Below are 23,401 nucleotides of genomic sequence, written 5' to 3'. Positions count from 1 at the left end.
GGGCCTCTGCTTGGTTGAGACCTCTAGTCAAAGTAAATGCACAGGTGTTATACATCTTTTGTCAAATTTGTCCCCATGATTTTCATATTTTTCATGCCATTGTAAATGATATTTTTATTTTATTTCAATGTCTTCCCATTTATTGCTAACATACAGAGATACAATTATTTTAATATAATGATCTTGTATCCTCCAACCTTGCTAAACTTATGTTGTTAGTTATAATTGTGGTTTTGAAGGTTCCTTAGGATTTTCTAGATAAACATTTCAACCAGGAGCATATAGGGTTTTCCTTCATCCTCTCCAGTTGGGAACTGTTTCTTTTTTTCCCCTCCTTGTAATGGAAAAGATTAACGTCTAAAAAATACAGAATCTTCCACTCATGGTATACCTCTATGTCTACTTAATTTTTTATTTGCTTTTATCAGAATTTTGTAGATTTCTGCATTTAGTTCTTGCACATTTTCTTAGATTTACTATTGTGCTGTTTTAAATGATACTGCTTTTGAAATTTTCCAACTTCTTGTGCGTTGTTCATATATAATAAGATATATTATAGTATATTTATCCTGTATCCTGTATAACTGCTAAACTTAGGTCCTGATTCTATTAGCTTTTTGTAACATCTTTTAGGATTTTCGGTGTAGACAGTGAAGTCATCTATGAATACAGTCAGCTTTATTTCCGTTCCTTTACAAACTGTATGCTTTTTCATTCTTTTTCTTGTTGAACCACTGCCTGTGACATCCAGCATGATGGTGAATCACAGTGCTGAGAACAGAGATCCTTGCCTTATGCCTAATCTAATGGGGAAAAAGTCAATACTTCTATTCCAAGCTTGCTGCGAGTTTTTATTAGTAATTGTTGTTGAATTATATCAAATAGTTTTTCTACATCTCTTGAGATGTTTTTTCTTCCTTAATATGTCGATCTAATGATTTGCATTCATTGATTTTTTTTATTAACGGAAAGAAAAAAAAAAGGAATTAACACAACATTTAGAAATCATACCGTTCTACATATGCCCTCAGTAATTCTAAATATCATCACATAGATGCATGATCATCGTTTCTTAGTACATTTGCATCGGTTTAGAGGAACTAGCAACACAACAGAAAAAGATATAAAATGTTAATATAAAGAAAAGAAATAAAAGTAGTAATAATAGTAAAAACAACAACAACAAACAAACAAACAAACAAGCAAACAAAAACAAAAAAACCCCTATAGCTCAGATGCAGCTTCATTCAGTGTTTTAACATGATTACTTTACAATTAGGTATTATTGTGCTGTCTATTTTTGAGTTTTTGTATCTAGTCCTGTTGCACAGTCTGTATCCCTTCAGCTTCAAGTACCCATTGTCTTACCCTGTTTCTAACTCCTGCTGAACTCTGTTACCAATGACATATTTCAAGTTTATTCTCGAATGTCCGTTCACATCAGTGGGACCATACAGTATTTGTCCTTTAGTTTTTGGCTGGATTCATTCAGCATAATATTCTCTAGGTCCATCCATGTTATTACATGGTTCATAAGTTTATCTTGTCCTAAAGCTGCATAATATTCCATCGTATGTATATACCACAGTTTGTTTAGCCATTCTTCTGTTGATGGACATTTTGGCTGTTTCCATCTCTTTGCAATTGTAAATAACACTGCTATAAACATTGGTGTGCAAATGTCCATTTGTGTCTTTGCCCTTAAGTCCTTTGAGTAGATACCTAGCAATGGTATTGCTGGGTCATATGGCAATTCTATATTCAGCTTTTTGAGGAACCGCCAAACTGCCTTCCACAGTGGTTGCACCATTTGACATTCCCACCCACAGTGGATAAGTGTGTCTCTTTCTCCGCATCCTCTCCAGCACTTGTCATTTTCTGTTTTGTTGATAATGGCCATTCTGGTGGGTGTGAGATGATATCTCATTGTGGTTTTGATTTGCATTTCTCTAATGGCCAGGGACATTGAGCATCTCTTCATGTGCCTCTTGGCCATCCGTATTTCTTCTTCTGGTAGGTGTCTGTTCAAGTCTTTTTCCCCTTTTGTAATTGGGTTGGCTGTCTTTTTGTTGTTGAGTTGAACAATCTCTTTATAAATTCTGGATACTAGACCTTTATCTGATATGTCGTTTCCAAATATTGTCTCCCATTGTGTAGGCTGTCTTTCTACTTTCTTGATGAAGTTCTTTGATGCACAAAAGTGTTTAATTTTGAGGAGCTCCCATTTATTTATTTCTTTCTTCAGTGCTCTTGCTTTAGGTTTAAGGTCCATAAAACCGCCTCCAGTTGTAAGATTCGTAAGATATCTCCCTACATTTTCCTCTAACTGTTTTATGGTCTTAGACCTAATGTTTAGATCTTTGATCCATTTTGAGTTAATTTTTGTCTAAGGTGTGAGATACGGGTTTTCTTTCATTCTTTTACTTATGGATATCCAGTTCTCTAGGCACCATTTATTGAAGAGACTGTTCTGTCCCAGGTGAGTTGGATTGACTGCCTTATCAAAGATCAAATGTCCATAGATGAGAGGGTCTATATCTGAGCACTCTATTCGATTCCATTGGTCGATATATCTATCTTTATGCCAATACCAAGCTATTTTGACAACTGTGGCTTCATAATATGACTTAAAGTCAGGCATCGCGAGACCTCCAGCTTCGTTTTTTTTCCTCAAGATGTTTTTAGCAATTCGGGGCAACCTGCCCTTCCATATAAATTTGCTTATTGGTTTTTCTGATTCTGAAAAATAAGTTGTTGGGATTTTGATTGGTATTGCATTGAATCTGTAGATCAGTTTAGGTAGGATTGACATCTTAATTATATTTAGTCTTCCAATCCATGAACACGGTATGCCCTTCCATCTATTTAGGTCTTCTGTGATTTCTTTTAGCAGTTTTTTGTAGTTTTCTTTATATAGGTTTTTTGTCTCTTTAGTTATGTTTATTCCTATGTATTTTATTCTTTTAGTTGCAATTGTAAATGGGATTCGTTTCTTGATTTCCGCCTCAGCTTGTTCATTACTAGTGTATAGAAAAGCTACAGATTTTTGAATGTTGATCTTGTAACCTGCTACTTTGCTGTACTCATTTATTAGCTCTAGTAATTTTGTTGTGGATTTTTCTGGGTTTTCTACGTATAGTATCATATCGTCTGCAAACAGTGATAGTTTTACTTCTTCCTTTCCAATTTTGATGCCTTGTATTTCTTTTTCTTGTCTAATTGCTCTGCCTAGAACTTCCAACACAATGTTGAATAATAGTGGTGATAGTGGACATCCTTGTCTTGTTCCTGATCTTAGGGGGAAAGTTTTCAGTTTTTCCCCATTGAGGATGATATTAGCTGTGGGTTTTTCATATATTCCCTCTATCATTTTAAGGAAGTTCCCTTGTATTCCTATCTTTTTAAGTATTTTCAGCAGGAAAGGATGTTGAATCTTGTCAAATGCCTTCTCTGCATCAATTGAGATGATCATGTGATTTTTCTGCTTTGATTTGTTGATATGGTGTATTACATTAATTGATTTTCTTATGTTGAACCATCCTTGCATACCTGGGATGAATCCTACTTGGTCATGATGTATAATTCTTTTAATGTGTTGTTGGATATGATTTGCTAGAATTTTATTGAGGATTTTTGCATCTATATTCATTAGAGAGATTGGTCTGTAGTTTTCTTTCTTTGTAATATCTTTGCCTGGTTTTGGTATGAGGGTGATGTTGGCTTCATAGAATGAATTAGGTAGTTTTCCCTCCACTTCGATTTTTTTGAAGAGTTTGAGGAGAGTAGGTACTAATTCTTTCTGGAATGTTTGATAGAATTCACATGTGAAGCCGTCTGGTCCTGGACTTTTCTTTTTAGGGAGCTTTTGAATAACTAATTCAATCTCTTTACTTGTGATTGGTTTGTTGAGGTCGTCTATTTCTTCTTGAGTCAAAGTTGTTTGTTCATGTCTTTCCAGGAATCCGTCCATTTCATCTAAATTGTTGTATTTATTAGCGTAAAGTTGTTCATAGTATCCTGTTATTACCTCCTTTATTTCTGTGAGGTCAGTAGTTATGTCTCCTCTTCCATTTCTAATCTTATTTATTTGCATCCTCTCTCTTCTTCTTTTTGTCAATCTTGCTAAGGGCCCATCAATCTTGTTGATTTTCTCATAGAACCAACTTCTGTTCTTATTGATTTTCTCTATTGTTTTCAGTTTCATTTATTTCTGCTCTAATCTTTGTTATTTCTTTCCTTTTGCTTGCTTTGGGATTCGTTTGCTGTTCTTTCTCCAGTTCTTCCAAGTGGACAGTTAATTCCTGCATTTTTGCCTTTTCTTCTTTTCTGATAAAGGCATTTAGGGCAATAAATTTCCCTCTTAGCACTGCCTTTGCTGCGTCCCATAAGTTTTGATATGTTGTGTCTTCATTTTCATTTGCCTCTAGGTATTTACTAATATCTCTTGCAATTTCTTCTTTGACCCACTTGTTGTTTAAGAGTGTGTTGTTGAGCCTCCATGTATTTATGAATTTTCTGGCACTCCGCCTATTATTGATTTCCAACTTCATTCCTTTATGATCCGAGAAAGTGTTGTGTATGTTTTCAATCTTTTTAAATTTGTTAAGACTTGCTTTGTGACCCAGCATATGGTCTATCTTTGAGAATGATCCATGAACACTTGAAAAAAAGGTGTATCCTGCTGTTGTGGGATGTAATGTCCTATAAATGTCTGTTAAGTCTAGCTCATTTATAGTAATATTCAGATTCTCTATTTCTTTATTGATCCTCTGTCTAGATGTTCTGTCCATTGATGAGAGTGGTGAATTGAAGTCTCCAACTATTATGGTATATGTGTCTATTTCCCTTTTCAGTGTTTGCAGTGTATTCCTAACATATTTTGGGGCATTCTGGTTTGGTGCGTAAATATTTATGATTGTTATGTCTTCTTGCTTAATTGTTCCTTTTAATAGTATATAGTGTCCTTCTTTGTCTCTTTTAACTGTTTTACATTTGAAGTCTAATTTTTGGATATTAGTATAGCCACTCCTGCTCTTTTCTGGTTGTTATTTGCATGAAATATCTTTTCCCAACATTTCACTTTCAACCTATGTTTATCTTTGGGTCTAAGATGTGTTTCCTGTAGACAGCATATAGAAGGATCCTGTTTTTTAATCCATTCTGCCAGTCTATGTCTTTTGATTGTGGAATTCAGTCCATTAACATTTACAGTTATTACTGTTTGGATAATATTTTCCTCTACCATTTTCCCTTTTGTATTATATATATCATATCTGACTTTCCTTCTTTCTACACTTTCTCCATGCCTCTCTCTTCTGTCTTTTTGTATCTGACTCTAGTGCTTCCTTTAGTATTTCTTGCAGAGCTGGTCTCTTGGTCACAAATTCTCTCAGTGACTTTTTGTCTGAGAATGTTTTAATTTCTCCCTCCTTTTTGAAGGACAATTTTTCTGGATATAGGAGTCTTGGCTGGCAGTTCTTCTCTTTTAGTAACTTAAATATATCATCCCACTGTCTTCTAGCTTCCATGGTTTCTGCTGAGAAATCTACACATAGCCTTATTGGGTTTCCCTTGTATGTGATGGATTGCTTCTCTCTCGCTGCTTTCAAGATCCTCTCTTTCTTTTTGACCTCTGACATTCTAACTAGTAAGTTTCTTGGGGAACACCTATTTGTGTCTAATCTCTTTGGGGTGCGCTGCACTTCTTGGATCTGTAATTTTAGGTCTTTCATAAGAGTTGGGAAATTTTCAGTGATAATTTCTTCCATTAGTTTTTCTCCTCCTTTTTCCTTCTCTTCTCCTTCTGGGACACCCACTACACGTATATTTGTACGGTTCACATTGTCTTTGAGTTCCCTGATACCTTGTTCAAATTTTTCCATTCTTTTCTGGATAGTTTCTGTTTCTTTTTGGAATTCAGATGTTTCATCCTCCAAATCACTAATTCTCTCTTCTGTCTCTTTAAATCTGTCATTGTAGGTATCCATTGTTTTTTCCATCTTTTCTACTTTATCTTTCCCTTCCATAAGTTCTGTGATTTGTTTTTTCAGTTTTTCTATTTCTTCTTTATGTTCAGCCCATGTCTTCTTCATGTCCTCCCTCAATTTATCGATTTCGTTTTTGAAGAGGTTTTCCATTTCTCTTCGTATATTCAGCATTAGTTGTTTCAGCTCCTGTATCTCATTTGAACTATTGGTTTGTTCGTTTGACTGGGCCATATGTTCAATTTTCTGAGCGTGATCCGTTATCTTCTGCTGGCGTCTGGGCATTTAGTCAGATTTCCCTGGGTGTTCGACCCCACAGGTTGAAAGATTTTTCTGTGCAATCTCTGGGTTCTGTTTTTCTTATCCTGCCCAGTAGGTGGTGCTCGTGGCACACGTTTGTTAACGGGTTCCACCAGTGAAAGTTGCTGTGGGTCCTTTAACTCTGAAAAATTCTCGCCGTAGGGGAGGTTCGGCAGCCGAAGCGTCTTGGAAGAGTGCCAGCTGGCCTGGGGTTCCAAACGCGGGGAGGGTCGCCGGCCGCCGCAGCACGGGAGAGCGTCCGGCCGAATTAGCTAGTTGGCCCGGGGAGCCAAGCGTGGCGGGAGGGCGCCAGCTGTCACAGCCCGGGAGAGTGCACTGTTCCCAGCCGGACGGGGGTGTCACGTGTTTGGAAGGGATCCCCCGGTAACTGTTCTCCGCAGTGTGCGGATTTCTGACCCAACTCTCTCAGTTGGTCCGGGAGGCCTCGCGTGGTGGGGGCGCCAGCCGCCGCGGCCTAAGGGGACCGTCTGTCCAATTCTACCTGCTGGCTTGGGAAGGTGGAAGGGAGGGACTCCGGTCGCTTGCCGTCCCACCCAGGAAAGCCCGTGCCCCTTGGTGATCTCACCGGAGCTGGTTCTCCCAGATAGTCAGCCGTTCCAGGATGGGGTACTCAGTCCCTTTGATCTCCCTCGAGGCTCCGGGAGCTGCTCTGTAATATCTCTACTCCCCCAGTAGCTGTTCTGGAGGAGGAAAGGTAAGGGTGGCAAGGCTGTCGAGGCTGGTGGTGGAGGAGCCGGTGAAGGCGGAAAAGGGGAGAGGAGGGCAGGCGGGTCCGCTGCTGCGGGGCGTGGGCGCCACGCGGCGGGCTGGCGGACAAAAGAGGGGAGAGGAGGGCGGGCGGGTCCGCTGCTCCGGGGCCTGGGTGCCGCGCGGCGGGCCGGCGGACAAAAGAGACCATTCATTGATATTTTAATTAAAATTTTCATTTTGACTTAATTGTACGTTCACATGCAGTAGTGTGAAATAATATGGATACTCTTTTACCATTCACCCAATACTAACATCTTACAGAAATACTGTGCAATATTTATTCAGGATGTTGGCACTGATACAGTCAAGATCCAGAAGAGTTCCTTTATCACAAAGATTCCTTGTGTTGCCCAAGATCCAGAACCACACTCATCTCTTTCCTCACAGCCCTGACCCTAACTACTGGAAACCACTAGTATGGTCTCCAATTCTGTAATTTTGTCATCACAAGTATGATATATAAATTAAGTCGTTCAGAATGTAACCTTAGGGGGTTGGCTTTTTTTTACTCATCATAATTCTCTGTATGTGCATTCACAGTGATGCATATATCAGTAGTTTATTCTTTTGTAATTGCTGAGTAGTGCTCCATGACAGCTAACTTAAGTGGTTAAAGTTAACGTAGAATGGAACCATTGAAGGATGTTTCAGAGAACAGAAGGAATAACGTGGATATTGGTGAGCCACCAGGAGCCCTGGCACCTGAGACTTGTTGCACAATAGCATGGGTGAGGGTACACTTTATACAATTTACAGCCCCACCTGGACTCAGGCCGAACGCTGCCCTGCAATGATGACGCCACCATCCATCAATGATGATGCCACCTCCCACTCTAAATAAGTGGTTGTATCCTGCCTAGCCCTCAGCCCCGCCAAGCTGCGGCCCCAGAGGCTGCTAAGGACACAGGAGACCTCTCTATCTGAAGTGTCCTCTGACAGAACACAAAGGGAAAATTAAAGTCCCTATTTCCTCCAGACTGCCTTTCTCAGCTTCTGTGGGGGCCACTTTCCCCTTCCTCAGTCTCTACTGCAAAGTCACCCTCTCCTGCCACTGTGGGGAGTGAAGCTGTGCGCCCCTGCTCCTCTGAGGGAGGCAGTATTCCAGACACACTGTCTGGCAGGGGCCTTGGAGAATCAGGCCGGCACTCGGCCCCTCCCTCATTCCCTGGAATCTCTCCTCAAACCACCATTTTGAGTCGCAGTTTGCGGACCGGGCACCAAACGGTAAAGATCTGATTCAAGGTCGAGGGGCTTGTCTTCTTCAGTCTTTAACAAGGTGCACATTCTGACAGAAACTTTTCCCATATACCTGGCATTTAAAGGGAATCTTTCCTGCATGAGTTCTTTGATGTGCATGGAGGTTTATGGTATGACTGAAGCTTTTCCAACACCAGGAGCATCTATATGGTTTTATTCTTTGGTGTGTCATTAAGTGCTTATTTAGATATAAACTACAACTAAAACCTCTAAAACATTATTGACACTTATGGGGTTTCTCTTCCGTGTGAACTCCCTGGTGCTTAATAATTTCCACCTAACTTCCACCTAACTGTGGAGTCTAAGTACAGCAGAAGTGGGGCTGCCACAGGGCTTCTTCACTTCACTGAGAAGCCGGTCTCCCTCAGGAATCGTCTCCAGGCCCACCTCCAGGCTAGAATAGGCCCAGAACCAGCTCCCTCTGTGGATGCGATGGAAAATACCAACTCCAGGGCCTTGGGCTTCTAGCTTAGCCCTTAGGGGCGCAGGGTGTCCTTACTGTATCTGCCCCATAAAAGGCAGCTACCAGAGGTGTGAGGTCCTAGCATCCTCCTGGGGAATGGCCATCCGTGGTTGTTGTGGGGCCCACGAGAATATGCACGTTGGTTGGGACCGCCTCCCCACTGTGCTTGCTCTCTGTGCTCCCTTCCTTCCTGGGGGCCCTCCAAGAGAACTGGCGCTGTCACTCAGGGGCTTATAGGATGCCTCCTCCTGAAGGAAGCCGATTGTTTCCCATCAGTCCCTGGCTAGATCAGAGCCACAACTTCAATTTTTGAAAGCTATTATCCTCTGCAGGAGCTTCACTCTCAACTATGTTCCTGTTTGATTCCTCTCAGCTAGGCATGTTTTAATCTTGTAAAGTAGCCAACATCCACAACAATTCCCTTCAGAGAACCCACGAAAATCATGCCTTCCACCAGTGGATATGTCTGTGACTTTCCACAGGGTGTGGAGTTGCCATAAATGTCAGGAAAATGGGGAAAACTTCAGAATTAAATCAATATTATTAAGCACCAGGGAATGAACACTGAGCAGAAACTAGATACATGCCAACTATGTTTTAAGAGGTTTAGTTTATAACTTAATAAGCATCTAATGAGACGCCAAGGAACATAACCCTAGAATTGTTCCTGCTGTGGGAAAAGCTTCAGTCACACCACAAATCTTCATGTATATCAAAAAATTCACATAGGAGAGAAGTCCATCAAATGCCAGGAATGTGGGGAAAGCTTCAGAATTAGGACTGAAATTATTAAGCACCAAGGCGTTTACACGGAAGAGAAGCCCCATATGTGTCAATAATGTTTTAGAGGTGTTAGTTGTCGTTTATATCTTAATAAGCACTTCATGACACACCAAAGAATAAAATCATATAGATGCCCCTGGTGTTGGTAAAGCTTCAGTCATACCACAAACCTCCATGCACATCAAAGAACTCACGCAGGAAAGATTCCCTTTAAATGCCAGGTATATGGGAAAAGTTTCTGTCAGAATGTGCACCTTGTTAAAGACTGGAGAAGACTTTTATTGAGCCACCTTATTTTTGTGACATATGCAGGAGAAAAATTTGCAGGCTTTTGAGCCTTCTGAGACTCCAGAAAGTCTACAGGGAATAAGAAGTTTGCCTAGTGCCTACAGTCGAAAAAAAAGTCACCAAGTGGAGGTTGACCCTAAAGATGATGAAAGAATAAAAAATCATCCAAGCACTTAAACATAAAGATCTGTTATTAACAGAGACCTAGAGAGATGCAAAGGTCATTCTTGAGAAAAAGTAAATAAGTTGCCTGTCTTGTTCAGCCTCGCAACTTCAGCACCTAACACAAACGCGACACATAGTTTGTCCTTTATAAATAAATACGTAAATAAAGACACTATATCTATCAAAGAGCAGAACCTGCTCTGGCCATCTGAAAATTAGCTCTCAGTTTCCTCAAGTTCAGTGATCTTCATTTCCAGGGCGTCAGATAGTCAACACATACACGACACCCATGAGTCCTTGTCTCATTCTCTAGCAAGAGGAATAGAAGAGAAGAGTATTCCGTTCCTTTACAGGGAGCTCAGAGAGAACTAGTAATTGGAGACAGCTGCTCTGGCTGTCATTCTAATTGTACAAACTTCCAAGGCCAGGGCTCTGGGGACTTTACTCTGGTATAGGAAGGGATTCATAAGGTGCTATGGGAGAAGCACCTCCACGCAGCTTGCCTCTCCACCCATCGCACAATACAGCAGTGTCTGCTATTCAGGACTTCCAAGTAGTAGTGGCCTGAATGTTAACAGAGACCACCTGGGGGCCTTGCAAGAATGGGACACTTCCCGTTAATTCTCTCAAAACTGAGATTTTTGACATTATAGAATGTCAAAACCTGCTCTCGAAGGAAGCTAGAAATCTTCCTCACTCAGGGCCCACCACACATACTCAGGCAATGCTGTTTGACAGCTACTAAGATGTGCGTCATGAAAAGAAAATACTCTTCAAGCAAATTAGGAGAATAGAAGTTATGTAACGTTATTGTTCCCGTAATCTTGGACTGATGATAGCATTTGGGTGTAAATGTATACTGAGAATCTAAGGGATTAAGGGAGAGGGATATAAGTATGCGTTTTGCCATGGGTCTTTCTTTTTTTGCGTGTGTATGCTGTATGGCGGGGTCACATTTCATTATTCTTCCATGTGAGTATCCTGTTATTGCAGCACCATTTGTTGAGTTTTGTTTGTTGGTTGGTTTTGTGGGTTTCTTTGTTTTGTTTGTCACTGATGATGTGTTGTTGCCATGGTAATCCTGCTTGTCATGGGATGTACGTGGGCCAGGAATCGAACCCAGGTCTGCCGCATGGCAGGCAAGAATTCTACCACTGAGCTACCTTTGCCCCCCCTTTCCTGTGTTTTTTAAGCACAGAAGAATTTGTGTGTGTGTGTGAGGGGGTTGGTTTGTTCATTCCTAACATCTCTCAGAGCACTGGTATGGGACACCGGCTAGAGGGACATTGATTTAGTTAAGCCTTCAGCATTATAGTTTAATACTCAATGTCTTAATGGTAAATTGAGTTGTTAGGACAAAAACCAGAACCTACGTCACCTGACTCACAATCAAATGTCTTTTCCTCCACACTAAACCAGCCTTGCTGGTAGCAGAGAAACGTAACCATTCCTCAAATTAGGAAGTCGAATCTTAGGATGTTATGCTAAGCATTGGTGTTAGAGCTCAGCCAGAATCTGCGCGTCCACTTCTTAGGAGATGTGGAAAATTCCCTGCACAAGCCCAAGGAGAGGCTTTCACTTCTCCAAGTTCAAATCACCCAGTACTGTTTGGCATCTTCTCTTGTATCCACTAGGGTATCCAAGTGCTTTAGCAATAACAGTCTCTTTAACTTCCAGCAGCTTCCACAAATGGAGAAGGAGCATTCTAATGTATTTGTAAAGTACAATAAAAATAATCATAAGAATGTGAAATAAAAAGTCAGATACATGTAAATCATAAGACTAATTTCTGATATTGTTATTAGATTCAGTAGATTTAAAGGTGCACTTTCAACTTACTCCAAGTTTCCAAATGCTTCAACTCAATGTCTGAATTCACATTTGGGGGGTCCAAAAAGAAGCAATTCCCACACCAACACGTGAGTGTTGAGTCACACTTTGAATAGCACTGCTCAGACTCTGGTGGAGTGATGTGACATAAAAAGGAAAGGGTGTGCAGTTTTAGTGTTGGCAGATTCAATAAATATTTGTCATCAGAATGACATGAAATTCTTCTATGACAGCATTCCGAATTGCTTTATAGAAACTGTAGCATGCATTCATGGGGAATCAAGAGATTTGCACTGTAGTTGATTCACGCCCTTGGCCTTCATTCAGTTGTCACTGTTGGGAGTGAGTGGGGGGCAGTCCGAGTAAATACTCACAGCGTAGACCCAGCTCTGACTGATAGAGGTGGTATTGGGGGAACTGATGGTCAAAAATGTGAGCCACTTGATGACCCGTGTCCCTGGGATACATTTATTGTGACTGGAAAATTTCTAACTGGGTAAATGTGTGAGAACAGTATCAGAATGTACAGCTTGTGGAATCATTCCATAAGCACCCTTATCAAAACCCAGTCTTAGTTGGAGTCCCATCCTCTGCATCCCTATTCTTTGTTTTCTGCATTGCAGCCTCATCCCCATGTTAAAAAGAAGAGGGAGGTGGGAGGGAGTTTGGGCCCTCTTCCAGGTATGCATTTCACTCCGCTATAAGCCAGTGAGTTGCCTTTTCGGGGGGTTCATGGATTTCTTGAAGTCCATCTGGGTGAAACTAATGGGATTGGCTCTAGGCCTAGACCTGTCCTTCAACCAGACAAGCACCACTTTTAAACCTTTTCTAATATTGAAACCGAAAGAAAGATGTTCTTAGATCCAAGTGTATTGTAATCCCTCCTCCTCATCCAAAACAAATTTGAAAATACCCAGTTAAGTGATCTACCTGTAGTTCCAGTTCCAGCATTCCATCTGTAAAGATCTTGCACATGAAGATGCTTTCCCTGCTTATAATTCAGATAAACATAACCAAACTGTGTCCACCTTCTCTTTTATCCAATACTTTTATGTCAGTCTGAGGTGGACATTACCCTCCTCAAACATTCACCTGCCTTCTTCATTTGAAAACGGGTTACCCATTGGGAACCAACTTAAATGTATATCAATAGGGACTGGTTGAATAAATTGAGAATCCATTCCATGGACTATGCGGCAGCCACTGAAAACAACTTGGTGAATTTCTGCGGGCTAGTGTGCAAAGATGGCCAATATAGATAAAATGAAGAAAACCAGCCTGTAGTACAATGTATGTAATATGGTCTTACTTTTGAAAAAAACTGGAAAATATCTTTTTATGCTTAACTATCTGGATGGATAAAAAGGAAACAAGAGGGCTGTCTCTAGAGAGTAGAACCGGAGAAGGGGGCCTCTTGGGCTTTTCTCTCTATGTCCTCTATACATTTTTATTTTTCCCAATGACCGTTTACACATTTTCTATGTGTAAAATAGAATAACATATTCTATGCCACAACAACACATTCTATGAATGTATTTTCAGTATTAAATAGTAAAGTAAAACAGAAAATTTAGCAAGCCAAATGCTAGAGGGTGGCTTTCGTGTTTTTGCTCCATAATTTTGAAAGCCCAAAATTGTGAAAATCTTACTAACTTAGAAATTGTTTCACTAGATTACAGAGGGTTAGCAAAGTGACTTTTAAGAGCAGACTGTATCCAGAGAGAAACAATTATGTGAGGTTTCCAAACTAAGATGAGTACAAGTTCATAAGTCAAATAAGGAACCCTGAGACAATATTGAAGCAAACACAGCGCAGATCGACCTCCAAAATAATCACACACACGTACAGAGATGAAATCAAATTAAAGCAGACATAGATTATTTAATTGGGGCACAAATTGTTTCCTTTGACTCATCGTGGAAAAGATGGATACTGCACGTCTTTTAAGACCTAGCAGAATTTGCACCGCATCTCTCCTGCTGTACTCAAGTGCTACCAATTCAGCCTGCTACAATTAGTAGCAGCCTGAAACCTGCCCAGATCTAAGGGTAGGGAACACAGATCACACCTCTTGATGGGAAGCGTATTCGATCCAGTTGCTGCTGTAACAGATATCACAAACTCAGTTGTTCAAAACAACAAATTTATTTATAATCTTAAAGTTCTGAAAGTCGGAAGTCCCATAAAGTTCTGCAAGTCGGAAGTCCAAACTGGGTCTCGCTGGGCTAAAATCAAGATGCCAACAGAGCTGCATTCCTTCTGGAGGCTCTAGAGGAGAATCTGTTCTTTGAGTTTACAAAAGTTTTAGAGGCTTCGTGCAATTCATGTCTCCTGGCCTTTCCCAGCAATGGCAGAATTCCAAACTTTGTTCCTGTCACCACCTCTCCTTCCCTGACTCTCCTGCTTCCGTCTTTCTCTGATAAGAAAACTTGGGATAGTAAAGTTGAACAGTGGGCATAATCTGATTTCAAGATCCTGAACTTAATCACATTTGCATAACCCCTATTGTTTCGAACGGAAACACATTCATGGTTCCAGGTTTTAGGACACGGAAATCCTTAGGGGGCACCATTCTGCCAACCACAGGGAGATGAGCAAAAGATCTGAGGCCATGTTTTAAAATTGCTATAAATGACAAAGAAACCATGATTTGCAGATTCGTCAAGGACATTTTTCTAACAAACATTTGGAAGAGATTTCCAGTGCAAATTATACTTTCTCGCAGCTTAAAACTGGAAGAATTGGGATAAGAATAATGAATTTCCTTATTTCATTCTTGTTCCCTTGGGGTATGTAGGGGATACCTTACCATTAGGGGGAACACCTTGAGAGAAATATCTTAGGAGTAGGGACTCCTCCCTGCCCAAGGACAACTCTACTATCTCAGGAGATAAGACAGAGAATGTGTTTTCCCCCCAACCCAGACCAAGATGAGAGGGCTTTAACTCTTTCTTGCTCACTCTCTAATTTCTCTCATTCTTAAGAAAGGGACCTAGTTGGTAAGACATGGCTAGAGAATTACTACAGAATGAACTTCAAAGTAGGGTTAAACTGGCCTCTATCAGGGCCAACAGTTAATAGCATGACTTTCATAAAAGGACTCAAATTTTAGATTTTTGAAATAAACTACAGTAATTCGTACATTCCTGTGTTGGGTCTTAAACATGTTAGTTAAATGTAAATATTTAAAATATATCAATATTTGTCTAATATTTTAATATACCGTGCCCTTAAAAGTATGGGTCCAGGCTTTGCTAACCTCTGAGAAGGCGTTATTGGACAATGAAAACTGAAGGAGGTCCAAAACTATATTCTAGATATGTGCCCTATAAATAAAACACTTATTTTCTATGTTCTTCAGGATACTTATTAACTTTTACCAGATATAGGTGGTCAAGAAAACTTAAATGAACTATAAATATAAGGAACTTCGTTTCTTAATCAACATGCAGTACAAACCAAAAATTAGGAGGACAAGGTCAGCACTGTCCAACTCTTGGGTCAAAGAATAACATGAAAACTGCAAAAGGACAAAACTTAAAAATCATCATTAAGAACATTTTATATACATATATATATATATATATACACATATATATATACTTCTAGATTACAACAATTAGACTCTGAGAAAAATTGATAGTCTTGAAGGCATAGCTTTAAAATTCAACGAAAAATCAAAAGGCAATATGCTTATATTTACTGAAAGCTTACCGTGGGTAGTACTTGCATCTAAGTATACTTCATTTAATCTTTTTTTTTCTTTCTTTCTTTTTTTTTTTGTATGGGCAGGCAAACTAGGAATCAAACCGGGGTCTTCGCCATGGCAAGCTAGAACTGTGCCTGCTGTTCATTGCATCTTTCTTGTACTTATTAGGAAAGTACTCTTATTTTCCCTTAATAGTATTTATGGGGTTGGTACCTTGTTTGCCCTTATCTTTTTGAAATATTCAGAAGCATAACCATCCATTAAATGTTCTAACTATGTCATGTTTCCAAGAACTATTTGGCACTTTTAAACTAAATACCGACAATATATGCTAAAGTTTACCATATGCAAGCATTTTAATAAAGAGATGAATAATTGATGTTCTCTAGCCTGTAAAATTTCAGACATTTGATTATGATACAGAGGGTGGGTGCATCTCCTATTTTGATGGTAACTAATACAACCAGTTAAAATGGATTGCGTTAAATACTAAAAATGACACATAAACAGAGCACGATACTTATACAGAGTCGAGCGCCTCAGTTTTAGGTTGGGGGTGGGAGTCAACTGCAGTGTGTGTTGCCACAGTTCATGAAGCAGCGCCAAGTTGTTCCAACAACTGGTAAGTGGGATTGAACAAGTAAGGGCATTTATATTTCAACATTACAAAATCATAGCACCAATAAAGATCAGTTGGGCACATCCATGGTTGACAGGAAAATCCATCATTAATCATTTATATGCTGTGGGCTTACAAGTATAATATGGTTGGATTGAGAGGCAAATATTTTAATGTAATGAAGAAACGACTTGCTGAGACAGGATAAGTGAAACCTATCACAGTTGCAAGAGTAGATAAATACTCTTGAACTGCTATGATTTGGAAGATGATTTCTAAAATTAGTAAAAAAAAGAGGTTGTTCTTATGAGCTCATACAAAACTTCTTTAAAGACAAAAAGGTTGCTGCGGTTAAGTGCTAGGTGAAGACTTTCATGAGTTAGGGTCAGTTTCAATAGGACATATTTCCCTCAACAACCCTTAAAGTTATCTTTTTTAAAGTGACTGGCTTGGTGTACAATCAAGCTTGTCCTCTGTCTGAAACATTTAGAACAATGATTACACTTGTATGGCTTCTCCCCTGTATGAATTCTTAAATGTGTCACAAGGGTTGACTTCTGTGTAAAGGTTTTCCCACAGTAACTGCATTTAAAAGGCTTCTCTTTAGTGTGAGTTCTCTGGTGCAAAGTAAGAGTTGTTAGTTGAAAAAAACTTTTCCCACAACTCTCACATCTATGAGGTTTTTCACCTGTATGAGTTGTCACATGTCTTTTAAGACTGCATCTATGACGAAAATTCTTGCCACACTCTAGGCATTTATAAGTTTCAACTTCAGAATGTCTTTTTTGATGTGCTCTAAGGGATGCCTGTCCAGCCAATTGCTTTTTACATACAGTGCACTGATAGGGTCTCTCCCCTGTGTGAAGTCGTTGGTGTCTAGAAAGATCTGAAATACGAAGGAAACTATCCCCACATTCAGGGCACTTATGAAGTACTTTGCCTGAATGGGATTTCTGGTTCCTCAAAACGTGTGAATTCTGAGCAAAACATTCTACACTCTGAGAATTAAGGGGTTTCCGAAGTCGATACTTTTGTACTCGGGGACTAGGATTGAGAGTTTCTTCCAGGTTAGAGACCTCAGGTTTTTCTCCTAGAAAGTAGCTCTGATCATCTACAAGCTTTGTGACATCTGAGTGTAGATCATCTGGGTGGATTTCATGTTGATATTTCAAGTGTTTGTAATATTTTTGTGAAATGGGGTCATGGATAGGGGTACCCTCTAAGGTAAAACTAGAGGAATATGTATCCTCTAGCTTTATCTGTTTTGAAGTATTTTCTTCATTTTCTCTGTCGAGATGAAAGCCTAAAAGAAAAACAGAAATTGAAGATGACATCAGGTAGAAAGTGAGGGAGTAACATGTATTGCGTTAACCTCTAGTGGAAAGATAGGAACTCCTAGAGAGTATCTCAAAGAGCTTGACCCTGAAAAAGGCTGAACTTTTCTTTGCTTCTTTCTCTGGTGTTTAATGGACAATTTCTTACCTGTCTGAGAGTCAAGAAAGTGTGTCACTTCTCTGGAATTCTGTAAATCCTTCTCCAATGAGTATTCACCGTTGTCCAATGGGAAGCTCATGTTAGGATTCTGAATTGGATAGCCTGGTGAAAATAAAAATGGATAGTCTTGAATGCATAGCTTTAAAATTCAACGAAAAATCAAAAGGCAATAAGCTTATATATACTGAAAGCTTATCGTGAGTAGTACTTTATCTAAGTATGCTTCATTTAATCTTTTCTTTTCTTTCTTTCTTTTTTTTTTGTATGGGCAGGCAAACTAGGAATCAAACCGGGGTCTCCGGCATGGCAAGCGAGAACTGTGCCTACTGTTCATTGCATCTTTATTGTACTTATTAGGAAAGTACTCTTATTTTCCCTTAATAGTAGTTATGAGGTTGGTACCTTGTTTGCCCTTATCTTTTTGAAATGTTCAGAAGCATAACCATCCATTAAATGCTCTAAATATGTTCATGTTTCCAAGAACTATTTGGCACTTTTAAACTAAATACCGACAATACATGCTAAAGTTTACCATCTGCAAGCATTTTAATAAAGAGATGAGTAATTGATGTTCAATAGACTGTAAAATTTCAGACATGTGATTATGATACAGATGGTGGGTGCATCTCCTATTTTGATGGTAACTAATACAACCAGTTAAAATGGATTGCGTTAAGTAATAAAAATGACACATAAACAGAGCACGATGCTTGTACAGATTCGAGTGCCTCAGTTTTAGGTTCTGGGTGGGCGTCAATTGCAGTGTGTGTTGCCACAGTTCATGAAGCAGCGCTAAGTTGTTCCAAGAACTGGTAAGTGGGATTGAACAAGTAAGGGCATTTATATTTCAACATTACTAAAACATAGCACCAATAAAGATCAGTTGGGCACATCTATGGTTGACAGGATAATCCATCATTAATCATTTATATGCTGTGGGCTTACAACTATAATATGGTTGGCTTGAGAGGCAAACGTTTTAATGTAATGAAGAAACGACTTGCTGAGACAGGATAAGTCAAACCTATGACCATTGCAAGAGTAGATAAATACTCTAGCACTCATATGATTTGGAAGATGATTTCTAAAATTAGTAAAAAAAAAAAAAAAAAAGGAAGTAGTTCTTATAAGCTGAAACTAAACTTCTTTTAAGACAAAAAGGTTGCTGCTCTTAAGTCCCAGGTGAAGACTTTCATGAGTTAGGGTCAGTTTCAATAGGACATATTTCCCTCAACAACTCTTAAAGATATCTTTTTTAAAGTGACTGACTTGGTGTACAATCAAGCTTGTCCTCTGTCTGAAACATTTAGAGCAATGATTACACTTGTATGGCTTCTCCCCTGCATGAATTCTTAAAAGAGTCACAAGGTTTGGCTTCTGTGTAAGGGTTTTCCCACAGTAACTGCATTTAAAAGGCTTCTCTTTAGTGTGAGTTCTCAGGTGCAAAGTAAGAGCTATCAGTTGAAAAAAACGTTTTCCCACAACTCGCACATCTATGAGGTTTTTCACCTGTATGAGTTGTCACATGTCTTTTAAGACTGCATCTATGACGAAAATTCTTGCCACACTTTAGGCATTTATAAGTTTCAACTTCAGAATGTCTTTTTTGATGCGCTCTAAGGTATGCCTGTCGAGCGAATTGCTTTTTACATACAGTGCACTCATAGGGTCTCTCCCCTGTGTGAAGTCGTTGGGGTCTAGAAAGGTCTGAAATACGAAGGAAACTTTCCCCACATTCAGGGCACTTGTGAAATTCTTTGCCTGAATGGGATTATACGTTCCCCAAAACTTGTGAATTCTGAGCTAAAGAGTCTACACTCTGAGAATTATGGGGTTTCCTCCTGGACACTTTCGTTCATAGGGACTAGGATTGAGAGCTTCTTCCAGGTTAGAGACCTCAGGTTTTTCTCGAGAAAGTAGCTCTCGTCATCTATAAGCTTTGTGAAATCTGAGTGTACATCATCTGGGTGGATTTCATGTTGATATTTCAAGTGTTTGTAATATTTTTGTGAAATGGGGTCATGGATAGGGGTACCCTCTACGGTAAAAATAAATGAAAATGTATCCTCTAGTTTTATCTGTTTTGAAGGATTTTCTTCATTTTCTCTCTCGAGATGATAGCCTAAAAGAAAAACAGAAATTGCAGATGCCATCAGGTAGAAAGTGAGGGAGTAACATGTATTGCGTTAACCTCTAGTGGAAAGATAGGAACTCCTAGAGAGTATCTCAAAGAGCTTGACCATGAAAAAGGCTGAACTTTTCTTTGCTTCTTTCTCCGGTGTTTAATGGACAATTTCTTACCTGTCTGAGAGTCAAGAAAGTGTGTCACTTCTCTGGAATTCTGTAAATCCTTCTCCAATGAGTATTCACCGTTGTCCAATGGGAAGCTCATGTTAGGATTTTGAATTGGATAGCCTGGTGAAAATAAAAATGGACAGTCTTGAATGCATAGCTTTAAAATTCAACGAAAAATCAAAAGGCAATATGTTTATGTTTACTGAAAGCTTATCGTGGGTAGTACTTGCATCTAAGTATACTTCATTTAATCTTTTCTTTACTTTCTTTCTTTTTTTGTATGGGCAGGCAAACTAGGAATGAAACTGGGGTCTCCGGCATGGCAAGTGAGAACTCTGCCTGCTGTTCATTGCATCTTTATTGTATTTATGACGAAAGTACTCTTATTTTTCCTTAATAGCACTTATGAGGTTGGTACCTTGTTTGCCGTGATCTTTTTGAAATGTTCAGAAGCATAACCATCCATAAATGCTCTAACTATGTTCATGTTTCCAAGATCTATTTGACACTTTTAAACTAAATAACGACAATATATGCTAAAGTTTATCATATGCAAGCATTTTAATGAAAAGATGAATAAATGATGTTCTCCAGCCTGTAAAATTTCAGACATGTGATTATGATACAGATGGTGGGTGCATCTCCTATTTTGATGGTAACTAATAAAACCAGTTAAAATGGATTGCGTTAAATACTAAAAATGACACATAAACAGAGCACGATGCTTGTACAGAGTCGAGTGCCCCAGTTTTAGGTTGGAGGTGGGAGTCAATTGCAGTGTGTGTTGCCACAGTTCATGAAGCAGCGCCAAGTTGTTCTAACAACTGGTAAGTGGGATTGAACAAGTAAGGGCATTTATATTTCAACATTACTAAAACATAGCAGCAATAAAGATCAGTTAGGCCCATCCATGGCTCACAGGATAACCCATCATTAATCATTTATATGCTGTGGGCTTACATCTATAATATGGTTGGCTTGAGTGGCACATATTTTAATGTAATGAAGAAACGACTTGCTGAGACAAGATAAGTGAAACCTATGACAGTTGCAAGAGTAGATAAATACTCTAGCACTCACATGATTTGGAAGATGATTTCTAAAATTAGTAAAAAAAAAAGAGGTTCTTATGAGCTCAAACAAAACTTCTTTCAAGGCAAAAAGGTTGCTGCGGTTAAGTGCTAGGTGAAGATTTTCATGATTTAGTGTCAGTTTCAATAGGACATATTTCCCTCAACAACTCTTAAAGATATCTTTTTTAAAGTGACTGACTTGGTGTACAATCAAGCTTGTCCTCTGTCTGAAACATTTAGAGCAATGATTACACTTGTATGGCTTCTCTCCTGTATGAATTCTTAAATGAGTCACAAGGCTTGGCTTCTGTGTAAAGGTTTTCCCACAGTAACTGCATTTAAAAGGCTTCTCTTTAGTGTGAGTTCTCTGGTGCAAAGTAAGAGCTGTCAGTTGAAAAAACTTTTCCCACAACTCTCACATCTATGAGGTTTTTCACTTGTATGAGTTGTCACATGGCTTTTAAGACTGGATCTATGATGAAAATTCTTGCCATACTCTAGGCATTTATAAGTTTCAACTTCAGAATGTCTTTTTTGATGCGCTCTAAGGTATGCCTGTCGAGCGAATTCTTTTTACATACAGGGCACTCATAGGGTCTCTCCCCTGTGTGAAGTCCTTGGGGTCTAGAAAGGTCTGAAATACGAAGGAAACTTTCCCCACATTCAGGGCACTTGTAAAGTTCTTTGCCTGAATGGGATTTCTGGTTCCCCAATACTTGTGAATTCTGAGCAAAACAGTCTATACTCTGAGAATTATGGGGTTTCCCTTATGGACACTTTTGTTCATGGGGACTGGGATTGAGAGCTTCTTCCAGGTTAGAGACCTCAGGTTTTTCTCCTAGAAAGTAGCTCTGATCATCCACAAGCTTTGTGAAATCTGAGTGTAGATCGTCTGGGTGGATTTCATGTTGATATTTCAAGTGTTTGTAATATTTTTGTGAAATGGGGTAATGGATACGGGTACGCTCTAAGGTAAAAATAATGAATATGTATCCTCTAGTTTTATCCGTTTTGAAGTATTTCCTTCATTTTCTCTCTCGACATGAAAGCCTAAAAGAAAAACAGAAATTGCAGATGCCATCAGGTAGAAAGTGAGCGAGTTACATGTATTGGGTTAACCTCTAGTGGAAAGATAGGAACTCCTAGAGAGTATCTCAAAGAGCTTGACCCTGAAAAAGGCTGAACTTTTCTTTGCTTCTTTCTCTGGTGTTTAATGGACAATTTCTTACCTGTCTGAAAGTCAAGAAAGTGTGTCACTTCTCTGGAGTTCTGTAAATGCTTCTCCAATGAGTATTCACCATTGTCCAATGGGAAGCTCATGTTACGATTTTGAATTGGATAGCCTGGTGAAAATAAAAATGGATAGTCTTGAATGCATAGCTTTAAAATTCAACGAAAAATCAAAAGGCAATATGCTTATATTTACTGAAAGCTTATCGTGCGTAGTACTTGCATCTAAGTATCTAAGTATACTTCATTTAAACTTATCTTTCTTTCTTTGTTTTTTTTTTTTTTTTCGTATGGGCAGTCAAACGTGGAATCAAACCGGGGTCTCCGGCATGGCATGCGAGAACTCTGCCTGCTGTTCATTGCATCTTTATTGTACTTATTAGGAAAGTACTCTTATTTTCCCTTAATAGTACTTATGAGGTTGGTACCTTGTTTACCCTTATCTTTTTGAAATGTTCAGAAGCATAACCATCCATTAAATATTCTAAGCATGTTCATGTTTCCAAGAACTATTTGGCACTTTTAATCTAAATACTGACAATATATGCTAAAGTTTACCATATGCAAGCATTTTAATAAAGAGATGAATAATTGATGTTCTCCAGCCTGTAAAATTTCAGTCATTTGATTATGATACAGATGGTGGGTACATCTCCTATTTTGATGGTAACTAATACAACCAGTTAAAATGGATTGCGTTAAATACTAAAAATGACACATAAACAGAGCACGATGCTTGTACAGAGTCGAGTGCCTCAGTTTTAGGTTGGGGGTGGGAGTCAATTGGAGTGTGTGTTGCCACAGTTCATGAAGCAGCGCCAAGTTGTTCTAACAACTGGTATGTGGGATTGAACAAGTAAGGGCATTTATATTTCAACATTACTAAAACATAGCAGCAATAAAGATCAGTTAGGCCCATCCATGGCTCACAGGATAACCCATCATTAATCATTTATATGCTGTGGGCTTACAACTATAATATGGTTGGCTTGAGAGGCAAACATTAATATGTAATTAAGAAACGATTTGCTGAGACAGGATAAGTCAAACCTATGACAGTTGCAAGAGTAGATAAATACACTAGCACTCATATGATTTGGAAGATGATTTCTAAAATTAGTAAAAAAAAAGAGGTTGTT

General features: G+C 39.1%; 1 protein-coding gene and 1 pseudogene across 1 annotated transcript; both read right to left on the bottom strand.

Moving 5' to 3' along the window:
• Positions 1–14,163: 14,163 nt before the first annotated feature.
• LOC143671743 (uncharacterized) lies at positions 14,164–20,056 on the bottom strand. Its single transcript, XM_077146934.1, has 5 exons — positions 19,966–20,056; positions 19,319–19,425; positions 18,987–19,173; positions 17,653–17,766; positions 14,164–17,473 (listed from the first exon to the last, which is right to left on the bottom strand). Exons 1-5 carry the CDS (start codon positions 20,054–20,056, stop codon positions 16,581–16,583), a joined length of 1,392 nt encoding a protein of 463 aa, XP_077003049.1. The 3' UTR covers positions 14,164–16,580.
• Positions 20,057–21,192: 1,136 nt separating this feature from the next.
• Positions 21,193–23,214, bottom strand: LOC143671742 (uncharacterized; annotated as a pseudogene).
• Positions 23,215–23,401: the final 187 nt, after the last annotated feature.

The sequence above is a fragment of the Tamandua tetradactyla genome, chromosome X (genome assembly GCF_023851605.1).
Source record: "Tamandua tetradactyla isolate mTamTet1 chromosome X, mTamTet1.pri, whole genome shotgun sequence".
In the NCBI taxonomy this organism is placed as follows: domain Eukaryota; kingdom Metazoa; phylum Chordata; class Mammalia; order Pilosa; family Myrmecophagidae; genus Tamandua; species Tamandua tetradactyla.
The sequence above is the reverse complement of the archived record's forward strand: the minus strand, read 5'-3'. Positions and strand labels throughout refer to the sequence as shown.